Source organism: Malurus melanocephalus, unplaced genomic scaffold (genome assembly GCF_030028575.1).
Source record: "Malurus melanocephalus ecotype Western Australia unplaced genomic scaffold, MMel_1.1 scaffold_565, whole genome shotgun sequence".
Classification (NCBI taxonomy): domain Eukaryota; kingdom Metazoa; phylum Chordata; class Aves; order Passeriformes; family Maluridae; genus Malurus; species Malurus melanocephalus.
Window position 1 is genome coordinate 218,811 of NW_026623797.1, and position 26,689 is coordinate 245,499.

Sequence of the window (26,689 nt, forward strand, 5' to 3'; positions counted from 1 at the left end):
TGTAGACCAATGCTTCCGGAATGCTGCTTTGATTATTTTTAATAGTTTTAATATTATCAGTCACTATTTTTTGTAGACTGATGTGGATGTGTGGTCAAAAACTGGATAAGATAAAAGAAACCCACAATATAAAGTGAGGTTTAGTGGTCAGCACCTTCTTTTCACCATTTACGTGAACATTATGGAATATAAGAGCATCCACCTGAAGCTGTGCTTATATAATGGATATGGGACATCCATATATATGTCAAACATGATTTTAAAACTACAAAAATCAAAAACTAGGAGGCTGGATCTTCTTTTATTCATTTGTCTTTGATGCTTCAACAGGCAATTTCTTTACAATCCAGGATTTTAGTTTTTCTATTTCAGTTCTATTCAGCTCATGATTGAGGTTTGGAAAAGTATGAAGTGATGCTGATACTCCCAGAGACTTTAACATCTTGTTGGTCTCTTCACCCCATGAGTAGAGAACTAGTTCATCAGCAGTTCCATGGCACTGAAATAATTCTGGAAGAGCAYTTTCATTTCTTTTCAAAGCCTAGAAGGAAAGGAGACACTTTCAGACATATTGCCAAAATTTTTTAAAGGATGTTTACAACTACATGGTAACAACTTACATAGCAYTGCATTTACTAATCTACATTTCAGGGGTCCTACTTTACTGTCTCTATAGAAGTAAACAAAAAATACTGGAAAAAAAAACCTGCCTTTCAATCCCAATACGGTAACTCTTGACAAATGACAGGGTTTACTTTAAGATCAATACCCCTYTCCACATAYATAAAAWGGAAAAAAATCATGTCASCACATGGAGTACATGAGTATTATAATCCATCACAAATTTTCAAAGAATAGTTATACTTACACAGACYCTTTAAAAACTAAGGACAACTAGTAAAGCATGTCATTTGTTAGTCTCCTTCTACAYTTTAATAATTGTACTATCTGTGCAAAAAAGTGCACCAAAACATCATTAAAGGACAGCTTTAAAGCTTTACTTCCCTAATATTCTGATTATCTATTTTCAGGRAAGGRCGTAAGTTTARAATATGAACCAATTCCTCAGATTAATAAACATGCAYRTAGAGYTTYAATCACCACATTTTCCATGTAGCTAAGCATGTTTTCTRTAATATCTACCACATCCTTACCTGGTAAACAGCAGAGTCTTTATTGAGAAAACTAGACAAGGCAAAGACTCCTGCCAGATCCTGATGAAACCTATATGCCAAATGCATTGCCATTCCACCTCCCATCGAAAAGCCTCCTAGGATACAACAAAAGAAATAAAGATTGGATTTTTCTATGTCTTTGTAACCCAGTGTTCAATTTATTATTTTCAGATTTGTTTCTTTTGTATTTAATACAACAGAAACCTCATCTTGAGTATCATAAAGGTTACAATGATCTTAGAATCACAGAATCATTCAGGCTGGAAAAGACCTCTAAGATCATCAAGCCCAACCTATGACCCAACACCACCCTGCCAATTAGACCATGGCACCAAGTTCCACATTCACTTGTTTCTTGAACACCTCCAGGGACAGCCCATTCCAATGGGCAACATCTTTCTGTGAAGAAATTCCKTCTGATGYCCAACTTGAACCTSGTGTGGCATAGCTTGAGGTTGAAAACAAAGCACGATGCAATTAAGACATTGGATAGCTAAAGTAATGGTGAAGATTCATTACCAAGAGAGAGAGAAAAAGAAACAGCCAAAATGCCATTACTTCAGAAGCCATTTGTGCATGGTCCCTAACAGGTAGCTGAATASTGTGGCCATACATAGTCTGACATTAACAAAATAAACTATAAGAACAGGAAATTCTCACTGCTTTTTGTATTCAAGTTATTTCTCCCATAGGCTAGCAGCATTCACACATGTAAGATCTCTGTCACCGTTGGACACAATCAATGAGGATTCAAATTAAACTAGCATTGAGGAGATTTTTGATGTTAAACCTTGGGATATATAATAAATAGGGAACAAATGCAATGTTCTCCCTCTGAACTCTAGCAGGATCTCCGAATTCATGGCCTTCTGTCATCCATATGTCTCTTCAACTGCACTAATTCCTTACATAAGATAACACCCCAGGGATGATTTTTATATGACAAATGCTTATTCATTAGGAAAGAAATCCAGGCTACCACATTACTTCATGAGGACACAGTAYATAGGCCATTATATTGACTGTATCCAGACAATGATGACAGTGAAGTTCCCTTTATTTTCTTATGTGGAATCTGATCATTTATTTAATTTCCTTTTGATTGTTCTGAAGAATGCTGTCATCTTCAAACTCCAATAGAAGCACTTGCAGTCTAAGAGACCATTTGGCATTTACTTACAAATAAATACAAACAATACTTTGTCAACATATAAAGTGAAGTTCATTTGAAGTATTTTAGATTACAGGAAGAAAAGTTGCATTGAAAAGTCATTACTAGTTTGTAAATGATTTAATCTTAAAATTTTGTACCCAGTAAGTCACAGTCTGGCACGCTGTCTGCAATTACTCACCAGCAGTCTTTGACAATGCAGTCACCTTCTGTTTAGAAGAGTATTAGGTAATGGTTCTTTTATGTGGCTCATACTACTACAAGAAAATGCAATACAAAGGACTAGCTCTTTGAATTTGATTTGCATGGGAATACCTGAAATTTGTACATTGGTAAATGTTTCAAAAATAATAATTTGAATAAACACTTATAGCTGCAGACTAGTTTTTTCAATTACAAGAAGCCTTTCATGATATGTCTGACATAACACATAAAAGACATGCTCAATCMAGAACTTGTACAAAAATTCAAATTTTGGATGAAGGAAAAGTAAGAGGCGGGTATAGATATCACACAAAATAAATGTATGAAATGACAGAATTTCATATTTAAGCAAAACACAAAAGAAAAGTACATGTATCCAGATGATCTCAGCATGAAGAATACAGAAATTGTACAGCATTGCCAACCAGATCGTGTCAGGAGTGTTAGACAAAATCAAAATGACACAGCAACATTTCATCCTTAGATGGGCAGAACACTGCAAGCTTTTCACCAATCTACTTCTTGGCTTGAGACCAATCTACTTCCAAGACACATAAAAACTGCACAGAAGTTCAGAGTGTGTCAGCAGRTTTTAAATAAAAAAGTATGTTCACTTTCAGTTTTCCCCTCATACCTATTTTAATGAGAACTGTGATTAATGCTTCAGAACAGTTAAACAGTCTTAGCTCAACAATGTTCAGGACGCCAGWTCAGGAAAGCACCTAACTCTTTGTGTTAACTTTTCTGACTCACAATGGAGGTTTATGTGTAGGTTATAAGGGGAATACGTACAAAACAAGACTCAATTATGTAAAAAACTTTCAGTTGCAGAGAAAATTCACCCTAGAATGCATTTATGACCTCAAATCTGCTTCAGTGATGTGCTGATTTTTTGGATAAAACCCCTTTGCAATAAGAAGAAAGCTGCTTGCAACTTGCTTTGCTAGTTGGGAAAGATCTGCTGAAATCATACAATCATCACRCTCCCAAATTAAAGGATTTGAATCAGAAGGAAACTCTGCATGSAATACTTTGCTGGAATATAATCTGTAACTATATTAAGGTAATCTCAGCCACACGATGATGTAATACAGAGTGAACAGAGACTGAATTTCTCATATGTAATTTATTCCTGATAGAATAAAACAGAAACCTTCATCACAGTTTTCAGTGATAAAATGTTCCTTTCAGAGCTTTTTAAATGTCCYTAGGAGCCTTTTAAACAAACCTCCCCCTCATTTTTGCTAAAGATTTTGATTTGTATTAATTTGCTTCACATTTATTATTGTCTGAAATGATAATCTGGTCCATGATAACACTTGGGGTTCAGGAAATCAAATATTTACCTAACATCAAACTTCAGCTTTACTAATTTCTTTGTATTTCATCTAACAATGTCTGCATTTGCATCTCAGAAAATGACTAACTTTATTATCAGGTGGAAAGCTTTCTTTATTTTGTCCCTCCTGTCCTGTATACATAAGAGATGCTAAAAACTGCCTTCTCTCCCATGTTTCACTTTAGTGGCTGCAATGAGCTATTCCTGAATTCAGAAAGTTCTTTAGGTTTTCAATCTTTACTGAAAAAACAGCTCTCTAACACACATAGGTTTGACATTGCCAATAACTTCCCAAATTGTACAGATCTGACTTAGGCAACTCGTTAGAATGATTATGGAATTAGGAAACAACAAACATCACTTTCTTTTACTTTCCAGTAAAATTTTAAAATGCACTCAAAGCTGTTTGCCACAGTGAAAAAAAATAGTTATGAATCATACCTAGTGCACAAGTTTTGAAGAAAAAAGGAAGAGGAGAAGCTAAACCCTAGACTTTCATGAGATCAGGATTTGGATTTGGGTGTAGGGGTGTAGTTTGGGGTGTTTATTTTAAGCAGTATTTCTTCACTAGTAGTTCTTCTTCATCCTTTGTTATGTTTTTCAAATTTGTCAATACAGCTTTGGCAACAAAGTGGCAAAAAATGAATCCTACAGCATACAATGTCTGTGCTAGCATGGTACAAGACAAACCCTCTTCTGTTGTATAAGGCTACACCAGCACAGTTAGATATTGTCTTGGCCTGTTCTGTTATTATCACAATACATCACATACTCTTGCCTCCTTTTTCATTCTCAATTTCTCCTTTTTTAATATTTTAACTTACAGTTACTTCAATCAGTTTGCTGTCAGGAATTTCTCCCTGAAGCTACACTTCAGTTTACTTTCCCTCTCCCGAGGGACTTTGTGATTTACTTTCTATTAATGGCAATAGCAAAACTTKTTCTACACATTCTCTGCAAAGAAGCTGACTTACTGTTTTGACCTTCCCTTCTCATCAATGAATGGAAGTATTATACACATTTAACAGGGTTCACAAATGAATATCAGCAAAGAGTACAAATACCAGTGGAAYAGCAAATTCCCTGCTCCACAAAACTCCCTGAACACTGCTCCTGTGTTAAGTACTCAAACATGTACTTTGTCTCAAGTGAATTTCCTCATAGCAGTGATTTTCTCCTTTTAATCTCTTCATGGAACTTCACCAAACACGAACCTTGTACACCAACAGAACAGGAATGAACACTTCCACCTTTGATAGCCTTGTTACTCTGTTACTCAGTCTTTACAAGAGCAACAAACTTGAGAGTCTTTACAAGAACAAAGGCGACTTCCCTTGAGTGGCTCAGCCACTTGCTCTTGTTAGGAACATGAATCAATTTGCTCCCCAAGTTTCTCACCAGTCAAAACACATTCTGAAATGCATATTTAAGTGGTATGAGTTTTACCACTTTCTAGTAAAAACAAGTGTACAATTGTTTCTAACATATTAACTAGCAGTAAAACCAGAACAAGTTCCAGTTTTATTTTCAACTATTATGGGTATCAGAGGGGGACCCAACATGTGTATCTAAGGAGTTGTAATCTTTAGCACTGGAAGGGAAATAAAATCCATTAAAAGTCTCAAATCAATTTTATTAAGATGTTACTCTGCCAGTCTGTGGCTTGCTTCATGTACCCATGTGTTTTCTTAGTTGTTTCTGAGAGGATGACAGCACTGCCCTGCTGCAACACTTACCTGTCATTTTTATAGTCAGCATAACTGCACAACATGGAAAAAGGAAGAGAACAACCTATTGTTTATGCTCACAATATTTGAGATTCTAAACTGAATCACTAAAAGGAAAGTAGAAAATAGCTCTCTAAATCAAAGAACAGTGAAGCACAGAAACAGGCTATTTTGCAGTGCTGTGAACCTTCTGTTAGCAGAGATCCTTTAGAAATCAGAAAAGCAATGAGAAGGATTTGCCTAAATAGAGCTGAACCCACAATGACACACGACAGTGGATTAGCAAGTGTTGTTAAGTTTCATTCTTCTATGATTCAGTTGGCACAACTGTGAAGAAAGTACAGGTTAATTTGTACCCTGTGGCATGCCTACACAACTCTCAAGCATTCTAAAAGCCTATCCATCCATTTAATTTTGCACTGAATTCAGGCATTTATTAAAGATGACTAAGGATAGGTTTTCAACAGAGYTCTTACTAAGGCTGAAAAGATCAGAACCTGATTAACTATAATTATTTTCTTACCAAAGTCATTATCTTACATGTGATGGCAATATGACTGAATAACTTTTGTGTTTACTGTTGTGACTCTTATTTACTCCTAATCCTCACTATCATTGGCTAAGCCTGCCATTTACTATACTGAGAATTTGCCCCTTTTCAGATTCTTTAGATACCATCAAATGCTGGCAAAYAAAGTAAGGAATAAAGGATCCTACYCTTGGTTAAAATTAGCAYTGTACCTCCTATTGAGAGACTTATGAAGGAAATAGGAAGACTGATMTGTTAATGTGTCTTTTAGTTCCTGATGTGTAAATTAGAGCAGTAGAGATTAAAAAGAAAAACACATGGTCAGTTCAGATAAAAAAAAAAATCCCACAAACAAGAGGAGGGAACAGTTTCCCCAAAGTATAAATGCAATTCAAATTTACACTGATATACTGAAAATTAATKAAATGTTGCAGGTATTATGGGGAAGATGGACTAAGAGCACTGCTTTGAGCCCAGYATCTCAGGCACAATTTAGATAAACCACAAAGCCACGTAATGGGAGGTACAGAAAGAGAAATCTCTTTAAAAAAATTTAAATTGCAGTGACAAACAGCAAAATAAATCCATGAATTTACTCTGTGAGAACATGGCAATATCTCTAAATGGAAGGGGATGTTGTCCTAATAAAGACAGAAGATATACAAGATAGGATGAGTTGCAGCAAAAGGCTTAGAAGCCAAAAACTTAAAATGCCAAGACTGTAGGTGAAATAGTTTGCTCAACACTTTATCAATTTATTTTTGGATGGTTTTATCTTCACATATTTACAGACTCCTCACTCTGGGATGTCAAAGCCAAGATATCTCCCCCCATCCCATTCTCACACACACTGAGAGAGATGGAAATGCTAATATTTACAAGAAGCACAGAGCTTTCATGTTACTTCCACCATGGTTCAGTAGCTATGTAAGAAGTCTAGCAATAAACAAAAAAGTGGTTGTGTGTCTCATGTTATTGTTACAGTACAAGGGGTCAGGAATCATGCATGTGTTTTTTGGCATTTAGTCAAATCTACAGGGCTGTTATGAAAAGTTTATTTTCACTGGCTGCTTACATGAGTGACTACAGGTGGCAGAGACCAACATGCTTGGATCAGCACTTCTGTGCTGCATAAAAGGTGACCTGTAAAAGCAGGAAAGTAGTGCTAAATTAAGAACAAAACAAGAACAAAAAGACTGCCTTTCACYGAAGTGTAGTTGACTAAAGTGAGCCCTATCGAAATGCTCCAAGAGTAAGAGGGCCATTTCTTTCAAGAACTTCTAACATATTCTTGAATAAGGTTGTTGAAATCTTTGACCATTTTTACCTACGTAGGGTTATTTCACAGTGCACTATCACTATGGAAGCAATTTAAAAAACCCAAAACAACAGAACAACCACGACAAGAAAATAAAAAGCAAAATACCACCACCTGAAAAACCAACTTAGTTTTAAATAGAATAATAAATTATTGTCCYACATTTTAAACTGTGGTTTGTTTAGCCAATTTAGCAATGAATTCAGGCATTTATAAAGAAAAAAACATACCCAGTTTTTAAGAAAGGATACCATCAAAGCTCCAAGTGTCAAAATTTGACTAAATTTGTAACACTTTTTTATCTCCAAAGTCAACATAAACCTACTTACAGGATTATTTGCAAAGAGTGCTTTAGCCAGGAAAACCAGTAAGAGTAACTCAACAAGAATGTCTGGCTAAGAACTAAGTACCACTATCAAAACCTGCGGATGATATAATTATTTTTTGAGTAATTATGTACTGCTGTTAGTCATCCTTCCTTCCTCCTTCAAGGGGAAATAAAGATTAATTAGAAGTCTACTTCCTTCAAAAGACTTGTATTAAAAAAAAGCAACTCATGAAACTGTCAGGAAGTAGGAATGGGTAGATAAGCCATGTCACAAAATTAATATGGATGTTTTAAAARTAAGATTTCATTTCCATCCAGTAAACTAAGTAATTTAATTCTTTAGAAGTWGATTCACAGAGCAGCTGTCAAAAGCAAAGCTGCACCAGCATTCTTCTTGACAAAGAAGAGAGGAGTGGCACTGTACAACTTGGACTCCATGCTCMGCTTTAGAGTTCTGCCCTACATGCAACCACTTGTGGATTTCAGAGCCATCAAAGCAAACAATGCAGGCTGTAATTGCTTTCAGAGAAAATGCTCTTACTGTCTCCCACTATCCTGAGCCCTGTGGAAAGTCTGAATGGSTCAAGAAGGGGAATCATCCCCCGCAACAGCAGGTGCTGGGCTTATAATTTTCCGTGTCTGAGAGCCCACTGCTGCTCTCGTCTCTTCCCACTCGCTCACCTTTGCACAGTGCTCAGATCTTGCCTTCTTATTCCACAGCTTGGAGCTGTCAGCAGCTGCCCACCTTCCTACTCTCCTAACACCTCACTCGCCCTCATCCAACAATATCTGACATTCATCCTCAGCCTGTAATTTCTAGTCTTCTATTCCATATAAAACCATAACCTTCTATCTTGTTACAATAGTAATTTTGTTTTCTTTCCAGTCATTAAAACTCCCACCTACTACAAAACAGTCACTCAACCCAGTTCTCCTTAACTCTTTAAAGGAGCATTTCATTCCCTGTAAATACCTTCATACAGAATTGAATGCACTATGAATTCATAGCACTATCTCACCATGGGTTCCCCTGATATAAATGTCTTCTTTTCCCCTTTACCTCACAAAGACTGCCTCTCTCAACTCCATGCTACCAGCAGTTACAAATCCATTGTCTGCACCCAATCTCTTACCTTAAGCTCCATCTTCTTGTACTAAATGGATATTCCAAACTTTTTCAAAGAGAAATCTAAAATATCTGACAGGACTTAGTTATATGACATGCTAAGCAAGTAACCATACTTTCCATAATCTCCAGTACAACAATCTCCTGTACAACAATCTCCTCCTTTCTTTCCTCAGAAAAATTTCAGGCTACACTGTTCTCTTTTTCCACTGGACATTACAGTTTGGTAGCACACACACTAGCAGACACACTAACTTGGCCTCATATTTTCTTTTGATCAAAAATCACCGAATGGTTTGGGTTGGAAGAAACTGAAGATCATTTGTTTCTCAACTCCCTGTCACGGGCAGGAAGTCCTTCCACTAGACCAGATTCCTCAGGGCCCCATCCAACCCAGTCTTGAACACTTCCAGGGATGCACATCCCCAGCTTCTCTGGGCAATCTGTTCCAGCATCTCACCATCCTYGAAGCAAAGAATTTCTTTGTAATATCTAATCTAAACCTGCAGACTTTCAGTCTAAAGCCCTTCCACCTTATCCAAAAATTACATGGCCTTGTTAAAAGTCCCTCCCCAGCTTYCTTGTAGGCTTCTTTAGGTATTGGAAAGTGCTGTAAGATCTCCCCAAAGCCTTCTTTTCTCCAGGCTGAATATTATAAAGCTGCRGAATGCCTTTACTCTGAAGAATTCCTAACCTGTAAGAAACAATGCCAGAAAATGGGCAATTATTTGCACAGTCCCATCTAAGACAATAAATGTCACCTTTATGCAGAGAGACCTTACAGGGTCTCTAAGCTTCGTTTTTCACTGCATCACTGATCAATCATCAAAACCAGTGCAGAAAAGGCACAAAGTTCTTTTGGAAGAACACTTAATCTTGTGCAACCACAAGTGACACATTTTTTCCACTACCAAATTTCTTATGCATCCACATGAATCCCCTYCTGTACTTTGGACAAAGTAATTCAGGGCTGCCTTATTTTGCTTCTTGCATAAATATTGGAATGAACCATGAGGATGTGCGCTTGTAGTCTCTGTCAGGTGGGGAAACAGAGCTCTTAAGAGTGACAAAATAAGTACAGTTATTTCTGATTTATATGTGAGGAATGCAAACACACAGAGACGGGGACTTCCAAAGAATCTACGGGATAAAACACTCAGTGCATGCCAACTTCCTTACTCTGCTTATGACTTGGAAAATAAACCTTCATATTTTGCAGTCTGACTATTTCTAATTTTGAAGGTTACAGAGGAAGAAAAAAGCCTAGTAGCACGCTGGATCTGTACATAGAGCATCTCCCACCTCACCCTACAGCAAGGCACCTGCACTTCTCCAGCTGCTTCCAAGCCAGCAGGTATAACACAGGAAAGACAGATCAAAGAGAGTACACTGACAGTCATCCAAAATAATGCATTCTGCAGCCAGGGAAAGGGAAGAGCCAGAAAGGGAAAGCAAGCACAGGCCTTCACAGAGCAACATGGTGCTGGACCAAGAAAACACATCAGGCTGAATGATAGTGGCTTGATCACACAAGATTCTGATGGTATGACTCAGCKGGACATAAATTTATAAGATCCCACATTAAGAGTTTTTTCCCCAACCTGAAATACTTTGTGGTCTAGAAATAAGACAGGGAGCCAAGGACTTGTGAATTCTCATTCYGTCTCTGCCACAGGCTATTTCATCACCCTCAGCTCCTGCACCTCAATATCCCACTATCTTTTTCAGCGAAGTACTGCAATAGTTACTGGATATTTGTGGAAAGGCAAATAAAGATAGACACATATGAACTATGACAGCTGATACTTCATTTGTTATCAAGTGCTAACCTTTAGCGCACTGTAACATGCACATTTTTCCTGCATGAATTAATTTAACCTAAAATTATTAGAGCAGTAAGGAAAAGTTCATGATTATTTATATGCTACATCTCCATTCTCCAAAACGCACGTCATTTTTGGAAAATACACTTTTCCATCCTTGAAAAGGGCTTAAAGGAAATAGCAAAATTATGTACTTCTYAAAGTAAATCACTGCCCACTCTACTTTAAATAATGATTACAAATGAGTRTTGACAATAAAAACAATTTTACATGTGGCTTACAGTTAGCCACTTTCCTCACCTGATATGGGTTTAAAAAAGGATTGATTCCATATTGTTGAGGATTGGCTACTGAGAAGGCTATTCAGCACTTTCAAGCGCCTCATGAGTCTTCAGGATAAAGTAACTTCAAAGGAGATAATCTCTGAACCATTAAAAACCCTTTAGAATAAACACATTATAAGTAAATCTCTTACCTATGAGTATCCTATTCTTTGCAATGCCGTTCTTAATCTCATCGTTGATCAGGTCTGTAAGGCCCTGGCACATGGAATCAATGCTTTCAATGTGTTCAGGACAATCATTGCAGATCTTATACCTGTCAAACCACACATTGGAAAAGGCTCCTTTCATAGGTGTATATGGCCTGGAGTGGTGGAAGGAAAGAAAACAAATGATTAAGCAAGTGTAAGATCAAAAGCCTTGAGCATACAAAATGAATAAAAAAAAATCAGTATCTCTCCAGCAAAGAAGAGAATAAGCCCCTTTGAGGTCTAACTCCATTTCCATCCAGTCACATTACATCTCCCTGCATTCAAATCATGATCCTTTTAAGAATGAAATCAACATTTGGAAGCGATGTAAAATGCAATTTTCAGTCAGTTCCATGTTAAGGTTGGTTAGGTCASCTAAACATTTTAAATCTTAAGCCTRTTGAGAGATTCTTAATCCTAAACAAAGTCAGGGCTGAAATCCATGCTGGAATATGACAAACTTAAGTAAYTTCTAAACAAGACAGCTTTGCAGGAGCTAACTTTAAATTCAGTTGCCTAATTCTTGACAAAATTGACAGGGGATGGGTATTATAAACCTCTAGGTATTAAAAATGTCTGCCAATTTTTCTTTTTTTCAAATAAATACAGCCATCCTCATCTGAATGGGGCAGATATCTCACAAAAAGAACTGAAAGGAAATACCACGTGCTTACTGGACTGGTGCACAACAAGAAACACGGTACTCCCCACCATAATCCTGTGCTGTCAGAATATTACTTTAAGTGCTTCAACAGGCAGCCCAAACCTTTCATAATCAAGAAACATTCAATTCAAAAAAGCCTTTTCTTTGTTTTTAAATAAAGATGATTAATAGAGCCCTGAAATCCCAAGAGAGGTGATCTAATTGCCTTTCAATGGCTCTACAATATATTACAAAAYATACAGCTATGAGATTGATCATCTCAAACAAAGCCCCTTGAAACCCTTATTTGCTATGTTCAACCAGGGCAAATTCTTCATTTTTACTGAAGCTTGGATCAGATTACAATCATCRTCCACAAAAAGACAGCTTTTGATACATTAATGGATGAGAACATACTGAAAATGCTAAAATTGACATCTGTCCTGTCTCTGGAAATTTTTCAATACTAGGATTAAACAAAATCATGACTAACTTAAAATGAGAAAGCCACGAATTCAGTTACTCTTAACGAAGGACAAATTCTGCCTTTACTGACACCAGAAAGGCTTCACATATGTAAACRTAAGGTACTGCCACTAGGATGAGTGTTCAAGGTAATACTATTTGCCCTATTCAGTCATAAAAGTAAAAAATGAGAGGACATCGGATTCTTCTGCCTGTTGTCATGAACATGAAAAAAAAAAAGTCCATGACTTAAAAGTTGGTAAGAAAAATATACTGAAAGAGGCAACAAATGGCAACAGGCAGGTACAGACACACTACAGGCTTATCGTTTTCAGAAGAGTTCCAGGTACCTAAAAGGTACCATCATTGAAAGTGTCATACAATATATGGTCGAGTGCCTTACATAGCCCCTCATTTCCTTAATTCAGAACAAAATGTATACTTAAGCACCAGAATTTTAAAATTTGAGCTATTTTTTTAAGGTAGCCTTTACCTGTCTATTAAAAAGTTAACTCCTAATTTCACTGAAATTCAATGGATATATCTTGTATACCCAGCAACCTAAAGCTTCATYAAAAAACTGTTATGAAAAAGCTTTTGACCTTTTTATTGTTTTCTTTTTAGAATCCTGTCTCCATGATTCTTCCCAAATGAACTGAAGAACACCTAAGAAATAAGATTATAAATATCTAATTCTCAAAAGTCAATTTCTAAGCGTAGACATTCCASTCAAACCTATCAAAAGCAGAATCAGTGGTGTTTCTCGAAGTCATTTGGACAAAGTGATTTACAATAGAGTAAATGCCTGGGCAAACAGCATTTAATCCATGATTTTAGCTTCCCTAAAATACTTTTATATCAATCCTGATTAAAATGCTTAGCAGCCAGAGTGCCTAATTTTCTAGTACCTAACATTTGTGTAAGAAAATATGTGAAACGTTTTAGTATTATTACAGTAGGTTTTAGTATTATTACAGTAGAACCCAGGATTTCTATGGAACAAAGATACATACATATACCACATCACAGCAGTTTACTTTTACATTACATAACTATTAAAACAGATTTCCCCTCAACTGACAAAATCATGCCATTTATAAACAGGTCAAAATACATTATGAGATTATAATACTGGACCAGACATTGAAACCTGGGACTTCTACCTSCTCTCTTTGCAAACTCTTCATAAGACAGATAAAAGATCAATGTGATTTAAACCCACATGAAAAGACCCCCAAGCAAACAGACAAGTGGCCTCCAGCTGCCTCAAAAACATCCTTGCAAGCACTCTTGATTTCCCAGAAATGCATTAAAAATAACCTTTACATAAAGCTGAGAAGTAAGATTCTTTTAATGGTTCACCCAACTGGCACATCTGTTTTAGTCATTCACCTTTTTCCTTAAATAATCCCCTTATTAGCTGGCACACTACAACTCAGACATTACCACGGTAAACAAATATGTTTGGCATGGAACCATCTGCACAGTTCCAAGAATACAGCACCAAATTTTTTCATACAATTAAACCACAAAAAAAAAAAAAAAAATCCCTATGTTACAGTGACATGAGAAGCTGGACTAAAATATGCAAAAGCAAAAAAAATACAGAGAGGAGTGGAAATTCCATCCAACAAAATAACATGGTCAGTTAAGGACAATGTCAGACCAAATAATCAGCTTCAAGTTTGGATTTTTTTTCTTTCTTAAGTTTAATCAAAACTCATACCATTAGTCCATTTGTGCCTCACTTTCTTTATTCTCTTTTTAAAATGATAATAGAAAAAATGGTCTGTGTGTCTAATACTGTGTGCTGTTGAAACTGGGAATGAAAATACATAGTCCCCCAAGTTGTGTGGGCATTCTTTCTTATTGAGTTTTAAAGGGTATGCGTGCTTATGTTTTGTTTGTTCTGGAGCACATAAAAGATTCAAGCCCATATACCAAAACAAGAATCAAGAACTCTCTCTGGGTAGAYCCAGCTTCCAAACTTGTATCCATTTTTAAGAGACAATTGAAACAAAGTTTAATTTGTGCAAACTTCTCTCCTAAAAGCTCGGAGAACCGACAGCAAAGGAGACTTGGCTAATATCAAACATCATTTAAGAAACTGCAGGCATTAGGAGGATTATAATCCTTAAAATGCTTCTCAACATCCCCCAAATCACTCTAAATCATGTTTTAKGATTATTTTATAGCTCCTGTTTGTCATTGTAGATCAATACCTCTCTTGTATGAGAATGCAGTCTCAAGAAGATCCTACACAATACTTCAATATCTTAAAAGGAAAATACACCCTGTAAWATCTTTGCAAGCACTTATCATCCATTCAGTCTTTTAAAAATGTGCACGCAGAAGTAATTTTCACTGTTGATTTCACTGTGAAGTTTCAAAGCAATACACATCATTGCAGACTTTAGAAACTCAAGAYAGATTAGCTTCTGCTAACCTGAGTTCTGTAGTAATGAAGAAAATATGGTGAAAGTAGGTAGCAGTAACACCATCTATTTCCACCTTTCTGAAGCACGAATTATAGCCTCTAGACCCTCTTAATCATGTTTAGAATTGTGCTACCAAGGCTGAAATTAYCTTAACAGAAGTAGAGAGCAACCAAATAATGCTACACAAGGCTCAAATTCAGATCTCAAACCACAGTAAATTCCATCTCCAAAATTATGTTATTAGCATAGTGATTCACATAAAAYGACAGGTGGTTTTGTTCTTTATCCAATCAATCACTGTCCCTATTCAGCATTTTAAGTTAGAAGACAAGTCAGGAGTTCTAGCTGCTTTAAATAAGGGTAGAAGAGATCACATTGATAAATGGCAAACATTCTTCCCAACCCTTTCTCCTGATGCACAATTATATCCCTGCCTTCATGCTCAAGACTATGATTACYCTGCATTAACAGTCACCAGTCACTCAGATCACTGGTCAGATCCAGACAGAACTTCCTGAAATGTCAGACAAAACTGGAAATTTATAGTGAAGTTGGGCTTCAAGATTGAAATAAASACAAAGAAACATTAAAAATTACCAAAGTCCTCAATTCTTCTTCCTTCCCAAACCCATCTCCTCTGAGTTAGGAGGCACAGAACCCCAAATGCTAATGTTTTTTGGAAGACTGTGCACCTCTTCAAGACACTACCACAGTAGTTCTACTTTRCTCTGGTGAGACTCCACCTGGAGTACTATATCCAGTTCTGGAATCCTCAGAACAGGAAAGACATAGACCTATTGGAGCAGATCCAGAGGAGGGCTACAAAAATGATCAGAACATCCCTCCCACAAAGAAAGGCTGACAGAGCCAGGTTTGCTCAGCCTGGAGGAGACAAGGCTCCAGGGAGACCTTATTGCAGTCTTCCAGTATTAAAGGGGACTACAAGAAAGATGGGAACAAACTTTTCAGTGGGGACCTGTTGCAATAGGACAACGGGGATGACTTACAACTTAAAATGAGTGTCAGATAAGATATAAAGAAGACATTTTTTATAGTAAGGGTGCTGAAACACTAGCACAGTTTGCACAGAGGTGGTAGGTGCCCCTGGAAACATTTAAGTTTGGATGGGATTCCAAGTAACTTGATCTAGTTGAAGACATCCCTGCTCATTGCAGGGGGCTTAAACTAGATGACCTTGAAAGGTCATTTCCAACCCMAAAATATTGAGTGATTCTAGAAGCAAGTCTTGACTCTATTAAAGCTGATGGCAGGGTTTTTGAACGAAAGCATAATTACTCCCTAATTCCAAATTCTTTCATAGCATAATGTTACCTCTGTATTTCAGTACCACATTTCAATAGAAAATTTAGTTCAAAACTCTGCTTTTTAATTCCCACTGTCTGCTTGAAGCACAAAGCAAATTCAAAAATAAATGGGGAGGAAAGCAGAGAATCCACCAGGTCAAGAAGTATAAATCAAGACTCTAGTCCAAGGTATTTCTTATGTTAAAACTGAGGGTCAATATATCTTAACAATGAAGCTTTGTGGTATGGTAACAGAGCATATGATGTGTCCAAAATTCGAACAGCATTAACTTAGAACTATACTTAGAAAAAAAAAAAAAACAAAAAAAACCAAAAAGGAAGGCAAGAGTCATCTCCATGCGGAGCAATTTTGGCTGTTCTCCAGAAAAGACTCTGCCTGTTCACTCAACCACATGCAAATGCTTTTGATAGAGTTGTTCTGGATGCACATTGTCTGAAATGAGAGCTGACTGAGCTTGTATAGAATGGTTACCTGAAGAAATATTATGCTGACAGCTTTTGTTACTTGAGACAAATCTTACTCATTCAAGACAAAGGGAGCTTCAATAGAATCTGGCATTTAACTCAGTGGGAGAAACTAMGTTTCTGTTTCTTTGTTTCTGTTGGTTTGCTGGGCTGGTTTTGTTGTTTGGGGCTATTTTTTGGAGTGGGTGGTGCAAATTGTGGGGATTGGAACTAATCACAGAACAGCAATAATGTTATGGTTGAAAACACCATAAAAGATCTTTAATACACATTGTCAGTTCCTCAGCAACCAAGTAATAGTGGCAGCTTTATAAATTCACTGAAAGAAAGTGGCAAGAGGCAAACCAGGGTCCAATGTGCATCAGTTTTCCATTATGGGCTCTGAAAGGCACTCACTCTGGTATTCAAAGTGGCATCTTTCACAAGCTGGTGGCCAACAAACACCGAGGATGGATGAATGACAGTAACTATGCACAGATACACTCGAAAAGACTGTAAAGCAAGAGCACAGGATGGCACACAACTTTGAAACCCACAACTGCTTGCTGGAAGGATGATATAAAAMCCAATTTTTCTGTACTGGAAAAGGGTTGAGAGAAGAAAAACAAGAAGAAGGATGCCTAAGCACAGTGAAGCAAAAGGGATTAGAAATCCAAGATTATTTCCCTCGTGTTCTAATACATTTTCCCCAAGCATGACTACAGTTACCTCTGCTGAGTGTTTACTTGTTTACTGCATTCCACATGCTATTTAGCATCTGATGTAAGCATTAGATGCATGCATAACCATGAAGTTTTCCTCATCTCATTCCGGAGTAGAAACAGAAGGAAAATACAAAGTTTATCCAAGTATGCTTCGAGCATTATTATGCAGAACACATTAAATTTCTACTTAAAAGAGATGAAAGAACCACCCCATGATACCAACTCAAACCTTTTCCATTTCTCCCTCAAGCTCCCACCTCTAAAAAAGACTCCTTTGTGTTAAATTTATGAATGAGGTTAGGGCTTACAAAAGTCAAGGATTAATAACATTCGCTTGAGCCAAAAACAGGATGATAGGCACTGTGCATGTTCCCCTCCAATCCATCTCAAGTCAGACCTGCAGTACCCCTGCTGCTTTTCCAATCCGAGGCCTCTCACAGGCAGAGGCTGCCAGTGGAGCTGAGTGGTGCCAAACTGTCTGGTGGTTTTGTGATAGAGCCAAACAGGGACTATGGTGAGATGAAGCTCATTTCCACCCATGAGCAGAGCAAAGATGTGAATTTAGGTGAAAAGATGGAGTACTAGGCCTTTTAGTTCTTACCAGCCACATAAAGATAATGGAAATTAAAATAAATTGGAAAAAACATCCCAACCAGACAACATGTTCTGTGAGACTTATGTCCCACAGAAAGGTTTGCAGAGTGAATGTCAAAAAGATCCATAAAAGAGGTAAAGTAGTATTTATAGTTTATTTTCTGACTTGCAAAAGAGAAGGACTGTCAGAATGGAATGCAAGACAACGCAAAGAATCTTTGGCCTAGATTTTTTCAGGGAATTATAGAAGGCAAGGTATATGTATTAAAACAAGCAGAGCCTAAATGGTTTTAAATTTACCACGTTAGCTCCTGCAATGCCAATTTAAACTATCACTTTCTACTAAAAAAAAAAAAAAGTTAAATTGGGTGGTATTCAGTTCTGATTTAGAAACTCARTAGAAATCTAATGTTTAAGTCACAGCTGAAGCAGCTGAAACAGTATTTAAATTGTAGCCATCCTGACCCAAATAAAAAGAGAAAAAGGAAACCCTTTCCTTTAAAACTATTAGTGTAGACGTGGCTTTAGCGATTGCATCAGCTACTAAGGCTCCAATTTTAGCTTTTTATTTTTTTTTTAAAGATATATATTAGCATTACAATGAAGAGAAAATAGAATTCTCTTGTGTTTAACAAGTTTAATCTATGTGCAGAAGCACTAATTTTGAAAGAAAGCTAGATACAATTAAAACAAGTTCTCTACTCATTTTTAAGTATTCTGGTAGACTACTGAGAAAAAAAAAAAACCCAAAAAAACCCCAAAACCTCCAAGCAATGTGCAAAACTTTTTAATTTGTAAAGTGAAATTTGCATGCCCCAGGTACATGCATTTAATTTCCAAGCATATTCCAAATTTAGGTGTCACTATCTCACTATACCACACCAAGACTTCAAATCCATATATTTTTCCCATTTTTATGTAAGCATGTTTTTTGCCATTATTACTTAGTGTTTTTTGCAAGTTTTGCTTTTTTAATTGTAAATTTCACTATCTACATTCAGTTATTTTTATTCAGGAAAGAAACTAGTATGAGATTCATTGCACYTTCCAATGAGATGGGGGATGAGTGAATCAAAGTGCAAATGCTGCCTGTCCAGGGGGCATCAGGTGATCACTTTATGTACAAACACTATTACAAAAATGATAAAWGAAACGTAAATATCTTTTTTWAAAAAAAAAAGTGTGACTTTCTACAGAGACCTACAGAGAACAATAAAAAACAGTTTTATAAAATGTAGCTCAGTAACATTCCATTGCTTTTACCCATAACACTCTCTGATGTTTGCYGAAATCAATGTTAATGAAGCCAAAGAACATATTTTGGAATTCTTCCCAATTCTATGCTAGACTGGTTTTCCAAAATAATTTTCAAATACATTGAATCTTAAATCAAAACACGGCCGAACCTCTGATGCTGCACTTATTAAAAATATGCATGTTTCAGCACCTGGGATAAAATCTAAACAAAACATANGAACCTCTGATGCTGCACTTATTAAAAATATGCATGTTTCAGCACCTGGGATAATATCTAAAAAAAAAATAAATATAACCCAAATCAAAAAAAAAAAAAAAAAAAAAAAAAAAAAAAAAAAAAAAATCAATGTTTTGTTGAAAAATGTGAATTCCATTGCTTTTCAAAACTCTGCCAGATAGAGGTGAAGAATGTACTATAGTCTGTACCAAGACTATATCCATGGTTTTATCAGCAGAAAAATATCCATCAAAAATGTGAAGAGGTATTCCTGACCTGCAATTTATCCTGACAAAGCCCCCAGCTTTGCAGTTACATCATCAAACCTGCTTTTACTGGCATAACTACTTTCACAGAGMATGTTAAAAGTGCATGAGCAAAGTTCTCCTGGAAAAGACAGGAGTTCAGAGTATGAAGTACATCCACATCGAGAGTATTTTGCCAGAAGAACATATTAGCCAATCCTAGGAGGGCTTTGTGAAACTTCAAGCTTTTCTTTGATTTCATCATCAGCACAAGAACCTGCAGGCAAGTTTTGYACTGACAGTGCAGTGGCAGTTTAGAGAACCACAGAGGCTCTCTCAGAGCAGCCTGACTTTCAGCCAACAMATTACTCTTCCTCTACATGAGCCAAGAACCTGGTTTCAGAATCTTTTCAGCAGAACTGCACACCTGCACACCCCTAACCATCCAGCTATAGGTCTAAATTAACAAAGATGCTGAATGTCTCCCCTAGCATCAGAAAAAATTTAAATTCTTATCAAAATAAGAATATATCAATATATGCATATCTATATATGCAAATATAGACACATACATAAAACCACCACATATATTCAACCAATGTCTTTACTTTAAAGTCTGCCATTCAAGTTTGGTAGTTCTAGGCCTTGCTTTTATTTTCTRTGAAAGAAAGGAAGACAACTGTTACAAAACTATTTCAAAAAAGCGTAGTGCAGTTTGTTCTTGAATATCAAAACAGTATGAAATAGGTCTGTAAATGCTTCTGTTATTTTGGTTTCAACCAATGACATGTATCATCACAAACTTCAGCATTGCTGCAAACAGTGGCAAACACTGCTGTATTTAGGAGCATCTGTTTTATTTTACTGCGTCAGCTAAAGCTGCTTATCAGCAACAGAGGGCTGTACACAACTTTGCCAGTCAAAGACAAACTGTGTGGGTATGTTATATTCTTGGAATATACAACTTCTGTTTTGCTAAAAGCCACTTCTGAATCAATCATGCATGACTCTACCTGCTCTAGAAAAAAGAGTAATCTCAACTTAAAAAAAGAAGAGAGTGAAATAAACTGTTTATTCACATCTTTTAATTACAACAGTATCTTTCTTCCCATCTGTTTACCAAAGTACTGAAATTCAAAGTGTTAAGAAAAAAACAAATTCCTTTATTTGAGTCAGGAGATCTTGCTGGTTAATCCTTCAYACATAGTTTACATCTGTAATTACCCAAAGAAACCAGAACAAATGAAAAATGGACTGGATCTCARAAGTGCAGTTGGATGGAAAAAATGAAGCACTGGTCCAGCAGATGTGGTCTGAGGTGCTCTAGGCTGCATGTGATATAGAGAGGAAAGTAATTTCCCAGGGGAGCAAATCCTCCTGTATTTTCCCAGTACCTGCTGTGTTGACAGRGAAGCAGAGGAGCCCATGAGCACGTGTGATGTGCCACAGATAACTCCAGCATCACTATAGCCTGTCCTCAGTGAAGTAACAAGTACATTATTTACAGAATATTCACTATGCCCTGCTAACCCAGAACACACAGCTTCAAAGGCTTCCACTCACAGGCTTGATTTTTTTGCAACACAATGAGTACATTCACACTGCAATCTCTCAGTTGCTTTTCCTGCCTAAGTAGACCATAAAAAATACATGGTCAAGGGTTCTTTTTTTTTCATGTATTAGTGAGTGCCAGACAAAATCTGCTATTATAGTAGTTTATACCCTCCAAGAATTTTTTTTCTGACTTTGAAACCTCTGTACCTCAAAAGTCTGTGTCACAATTTCCTTTGCCATTCAGCATTCATCCACACTTACGCACAAATTCAGAAAGAAACTCAACCCCACTACTTTTCAAGGAAACATTTCCTACCTTAAAGCCACAAACACCATAAAAAAATTATATTAAGAAAAATTAAACACTTCTGAAATTTAGTAGTATATATTTAATATATGTTGCATACATACTACATGCAATTAATTTTATGTTATATATTTAATGTTATCTTTGGATATCTAAGTATAGGGGTAGTTGTTCAACTTTTAGCCTCTAGGTTAGATCTCATAAACTTGAAAATTCCTACAGAAAAAAATTTTTATCTCTATTGCCACCTACTACTGAACACATGGTATCATTTAATAGCAAGACTTGAGCTTACAGCAAATGTTGAATTCAATTTTCTTTWAAATAGTTGGGTCAGGATTCAAACAAGAAGTAATGTGCACTTTTAAATTCCCAGTCCTTTCTCCAGTGACTGAAGATCTTTGACATCCTACTTGCCAAAAAGAGCAACCACCTTCAGAACTGAAATCTGGCATTAAATACCACAATATTTTAATGGTTAATATATGGGAGTTATTATAGGTAGAATTCCGATCCACATCATCGCTCTATAATGCTACTRTAACACACACTGCACCATCATCTTCTATTTATATGAAGGAGATAGAAAGCGACTATGAGGACAGTACCCAAATTTCAACTAGAGGCTGTGACTTCTGTGAACMATTTAGTCTTAACCACTTAAAAACACAGTTCCTGGACAAAAATACACTGCTGAGCTTCAGTTTTGTCATTTTATATACATGTGAAAAAAGACTTGTTATGACATTCTGTACCAATATTCAGAACTATATTTTATAGCATTGGAACAAAGTAACTTATTCCTACAGTTAATATGTATTAAATGGTACCTGGCAGGAGCCGTTGGGTAAATTACTTTTATATGTTGGAAAGCCATGTCTTGATTCAAAATTTGTTTTATCCATGCTCTTGCTCCCTGGCCAGTATCACCTGTATCACAAAGAAGAGTATAACAAGAATTATTCTGTGCATTTAGCAAGAAAATTATACATCAAATACAATTCAGATTGATTTCAAATTACAAAGTTAATACACCAAATGCTAAAAAATAACTTTTTAAAACAACTTCAGTCCCCTTTCCAATGAAGAAGGCCTCAAAATTTCCCAGAAAGACTACTTAAGAGATCCCACAACATAAGTTTAATAAATATTTCACTACATTCAATGACTGAAGTATCTCCGAAGCACACACAAGAGCTACCTCTTACTTACAGTTTACCTTATTTGCTGGTAAATGATACATAGAAATCTTGATAAACGTCTTTAAAAGTGAGAGAAAGTAACTGTTGCTCCCCTTACAAAAGAGAATTACTTTTACTAGAGAATTTTGTGTTAATCCACTTCAGAACCAAGTAAAAAAGGATCTTCATTTAATTATGCTAATATTGCACGTARACTTTAAAGGGGAAAAGACAATTTGTAAAGAGACAGGCTCAGTTAAAATATCTGGTAGCCTTTAAAGAAACAGTAATCATATAGTTCTTTAGGAAAAGTAGTTGAGGTCCATTCCCAATCTGTTTTTTCCCTAGTCTTATAACTCAGCCTATGGCCAAAATCCCTGCAGACTGAAGTGCTATGAACAGATWAACAGGATCAATTCTTATGGAGACAGCATATGCTCCTTTCATACAAATATAAACACCAGACAGTTTCTCCAGCTTGTCTTCGCATCACTGGTATCTTCAACCATAACTTCACTGCCACCCCTCTGAGGAACACATCCAAGTCCTCAGTGTTCAAGCTTTTTGAGAAAATTGGTCCACCAAGGACTATAGTTTACACTGGCAAGGATGTTCAGCCTAAAAAWCTTAGTGGGGACTCAACAAACTGGAATTTTACTACTGCCACTCATGCTATAGGACTTCAATCTTGCTTGAAGTTGAGGTTCCCACATACAATCAACTCAAATTGCTAATATTCTTTATTACATTAGCTCAAGTTGTTTGGTTTGACTTCAGAACTCATCCCATTCTTTTCAATAAAATGGCCAAACCAAAAAAAGAATATCACTTTCCTAAGCCAGGCTTACTGCCACATTACATGAGCTTTTCTGAACAATGTCACATGAATATACCAATTGATTGTTAAAATTATTATAATTCCCCAATGGAGAAAATCTGCCCTTGCTTTAGCACTCTAACGAAATTCAGTAGTTTTTATTTACACACAGAATTAACGTATCTTCAAAATTAAAACAGAAGGCAAGAAGGATTCAAACCAAGCAATTTTCTTCTCCTTTTAAGCACAACTAGCATAACTAGAACTAACTGTTGTCTATTGGACCTGAACACCTCATGTGACAAATAAGCAACAGGGCTGCAAAACTGACGCAAATGTTACTTTGTGCTAAGTTMAACAGTAAAATCAAAGTTACATCCTTAACTGGATGCTTCAGAACACACTCCCACAAGAACTTTGCTTATGCAAGTATGGTCTGAAGTCCAAACATAGTTCTGACTCTTCACAGACACTCTTGAGTGCAAGGGTTTCCTCAAGGTTGTTGTCACCTCACTTATAAACAACATCTCTTGGGGAGGCTTGAACTAACATTTTTTCTCATATACACTCCTTTTTTTTTCAGTTAGAAAGCCAAGGCCTATGCCTTGCAAATACTTGCGCAGAATGAACCCTCAGGTAAGCCAACCATCTATCTGAATGACTACAGATTTGGGACTTAGCTCTTTACAAACTCCTTAATGATGCAGGACAAATCATTATTCTGACACTTATTCACACATCTTAAACTTTGCAAAGATCTGCAGAAATATTTACTGTTATTGAAGACAATTTGTCCATGAAAAGGTCACAGAAACTCAGAGAAAATTTAAACTATGACCTTCCGTGTGTCAAGAACTGTCATGGTCCAAATGTTACTCAAACATGTGAGCACTTGTATGCTCAGATAATGTATTTTGATTTCCTAAGAACAGAACTCAGAGGAGAGGCAGAAAGAGAGGACTGTGACATCAAACAAAAGCCAACAAACCTCGTGGAAGGTTCAGGCTCTTCTGGAATTTCAGCATTKTATGTTCTTCTAACACAACAATAAGAAGCAAATTATGGGTGATTCTGCTTTGAATCAGTTTACAAACTGAAGAAGACTGAYGGCAGCAATATTATCTTTTCCCCCCTCCTCAAGCAAAACATTAATTTCTTTCCTTTCACATATAGCTTGAACGTCCAATTTTTTTTTTCTGTGCAAAGTTTAACAACATGTAGATTGGATGTTAGGAAAAATTTATTCACCAAAAGGGCTTTCAAGCACTGGAACAGGCTGCTCAGGAAAGTCACTGAGTCACCATCCCAGGAGGTATTTAAGAGATGTGTAGATGTGGCACTTAAGGACATGGTTTAATGCTGGACTTGGCAGCATGAAAGGTTGGACTTGATGTTGTAAAAGGTCTTTTCCAGCATACGATTCTGTGCTTGTTACAACATGCAAAGTTGTAATCCTAAAAAGCTATTACATACTTGCTCTGTCCATTTGCCTTCCCTGCCAAGCTACCAAATGGAACCTCTGCCTTAATCTGATGTACAGTGCCAGGAGTTTTCTAATATTTTTCTACCCCATTTTGCATTTACATTCTGCACTTGTTATAGTTTGTCTAGAGCAAGCACTATGAACAGAATGGATTCATACCATTTGACTGCCACTTTCCATCACGAATACTGTGCAAAAGTTTACAACACAGGTTTACAGGCCAGCCCACAGTAACARCACTGTGGCTACTTCTGTTTTAAATTCTATTCTGTGGAACTGCTAGGAACCAAATAAAGCCACCCCATTACAAACATTATGAATAAAATTATATAAAAGAAAAGAAAAATTGTACTTTGATCACATCTGGAATCAACCTCTAACTATAATCTTGCCTTACTCCTCCAATATTATAGATAATTATTTCCTCGAGCATTAACAAGAGAGCTGAACACACAAACTCCTTCACTTTCATTCTTTAACTCACATAATTTTTAAAAAGCAAAATTAAACTAGACTATAAAAATGAAACCAATTTAGTAAGAACACACGTTTTTGTTAACGAAACTGAAGCATCAGCTAAAAGTAAAAGTAAGCAAAAGACAGGAAAAGTGTTGAGCATGCTGCCATATGCATGTGGGCAGCTCAATAGTATTGATATCCAAGGCCTTGATCTAGTACAGACTTATGATTATTGGGGTTTTTCTTTTTTCTTTTCAAAGTCATGTGGACTTYGTTGGCCTTATTTATCTTGCTAAAAATAACTTTGAAGGGAGAAACCCAACAAAAAATGCTTTCCTCCTGCCCTCAGCCCAGTCAYTGATGCAGGTAACTCCCCTCTTCAGAGGGTGGCCACGAAACCAGTCTGGACATGGACAGGACCCTTTTGAACTGTCAGAAGTCAGCAAATCAACACTGGCTTTTAAAAGGTGACAACACTCTCATGCTGACTCTAAAACAGCAAGCGCCACTTTAACTGTGAAAATCACCCTTYGCAGCTGGCTACCCCCTGAGTGGGMCAATTAACCTGGGTGTGAGGTCGGRTGCCAGGAAAAGGTTCTTCAMCCAGAGGTGTTTGGGCACTGGCACAGGCTCCCCAGGGCAGTGGTCACAGYAYCAGCCYGACAGAGCCCAAGAAGCGTTTGGACAATGCTCTCAGRCACAYGGAGTGACTCTTGGGGTGTTCTGYGCAGGGCCAGGAGTTGGACTGTGATGATCCTGATGGGCCCTTCCAGCTCCAGTGTGGTCGGTGATCTCCTGGAACGCCTGTGTTCTCGTGGAAGCCGGGCTGGAGTGAGCCGGCGCCATCCCTCGTCGGGCACTCGCACCTGGCTCTGCTGCCCATCGCCGCCTCCTCCTCCTGGGCCAGAGGAGCTGAGCCGCGGGGACAGTTCCTCACACCCCTTCCCCAGACCTGGAGGCTACCGCGGYCACCCCGTCCCGCCGCCCCGTCCCGCCGCACCGAGGGGACCGGCCCTGCCCGCTCCCCGGAGCGCCCCGACCCCACCGGCGGAGGCCGTCCCTCCGCGCCCTTCCCCCGCCGCGGGGCAGCGGGGAGAGAAGGCAGGGAAAGCAGGCACCTGAGCCGTGCAGGAAGATGAGGGAGGCGGTGTGCCTGCCCGCGGGGGACACCACGCTCCGCTGCAGCGCCGCCATGCCCAGCGCTCTCCTCCTCCTTCTTCGGGCCGGCCCTGCCGGTTCCGGGCCTGCCACCGCCCTGTCTCC

The 26,689-nt window shown here is 37.5% G+C and overlaps 1 protein-coding gene across 1 annotated transcript; it reads right to left on the bottom strand.

The window, feature by feature from the left end:
- Positions 1–26,689, bottom strand: LYPLAL1 (lysophospholipase like 1). Its single transcript, XM_057382346.1, has 5 exons — positions 26,545–26,689; positions 22,317–22,416; positions 11,216–11,385; positions 1,155–1,270; positions 1–541 (listed from the first exon to the last, which is right to left on the bottom strand). Exons 1-5 carry the CDS (start codon positions 26,618–26,620, stop codon positions 302–304), a joined length of 702 nt encoding a protein of 233 aa, XP_057238329.1. The 5' UTR covers positions 26,621–26,689; the 3' UTR covers positions 1–301.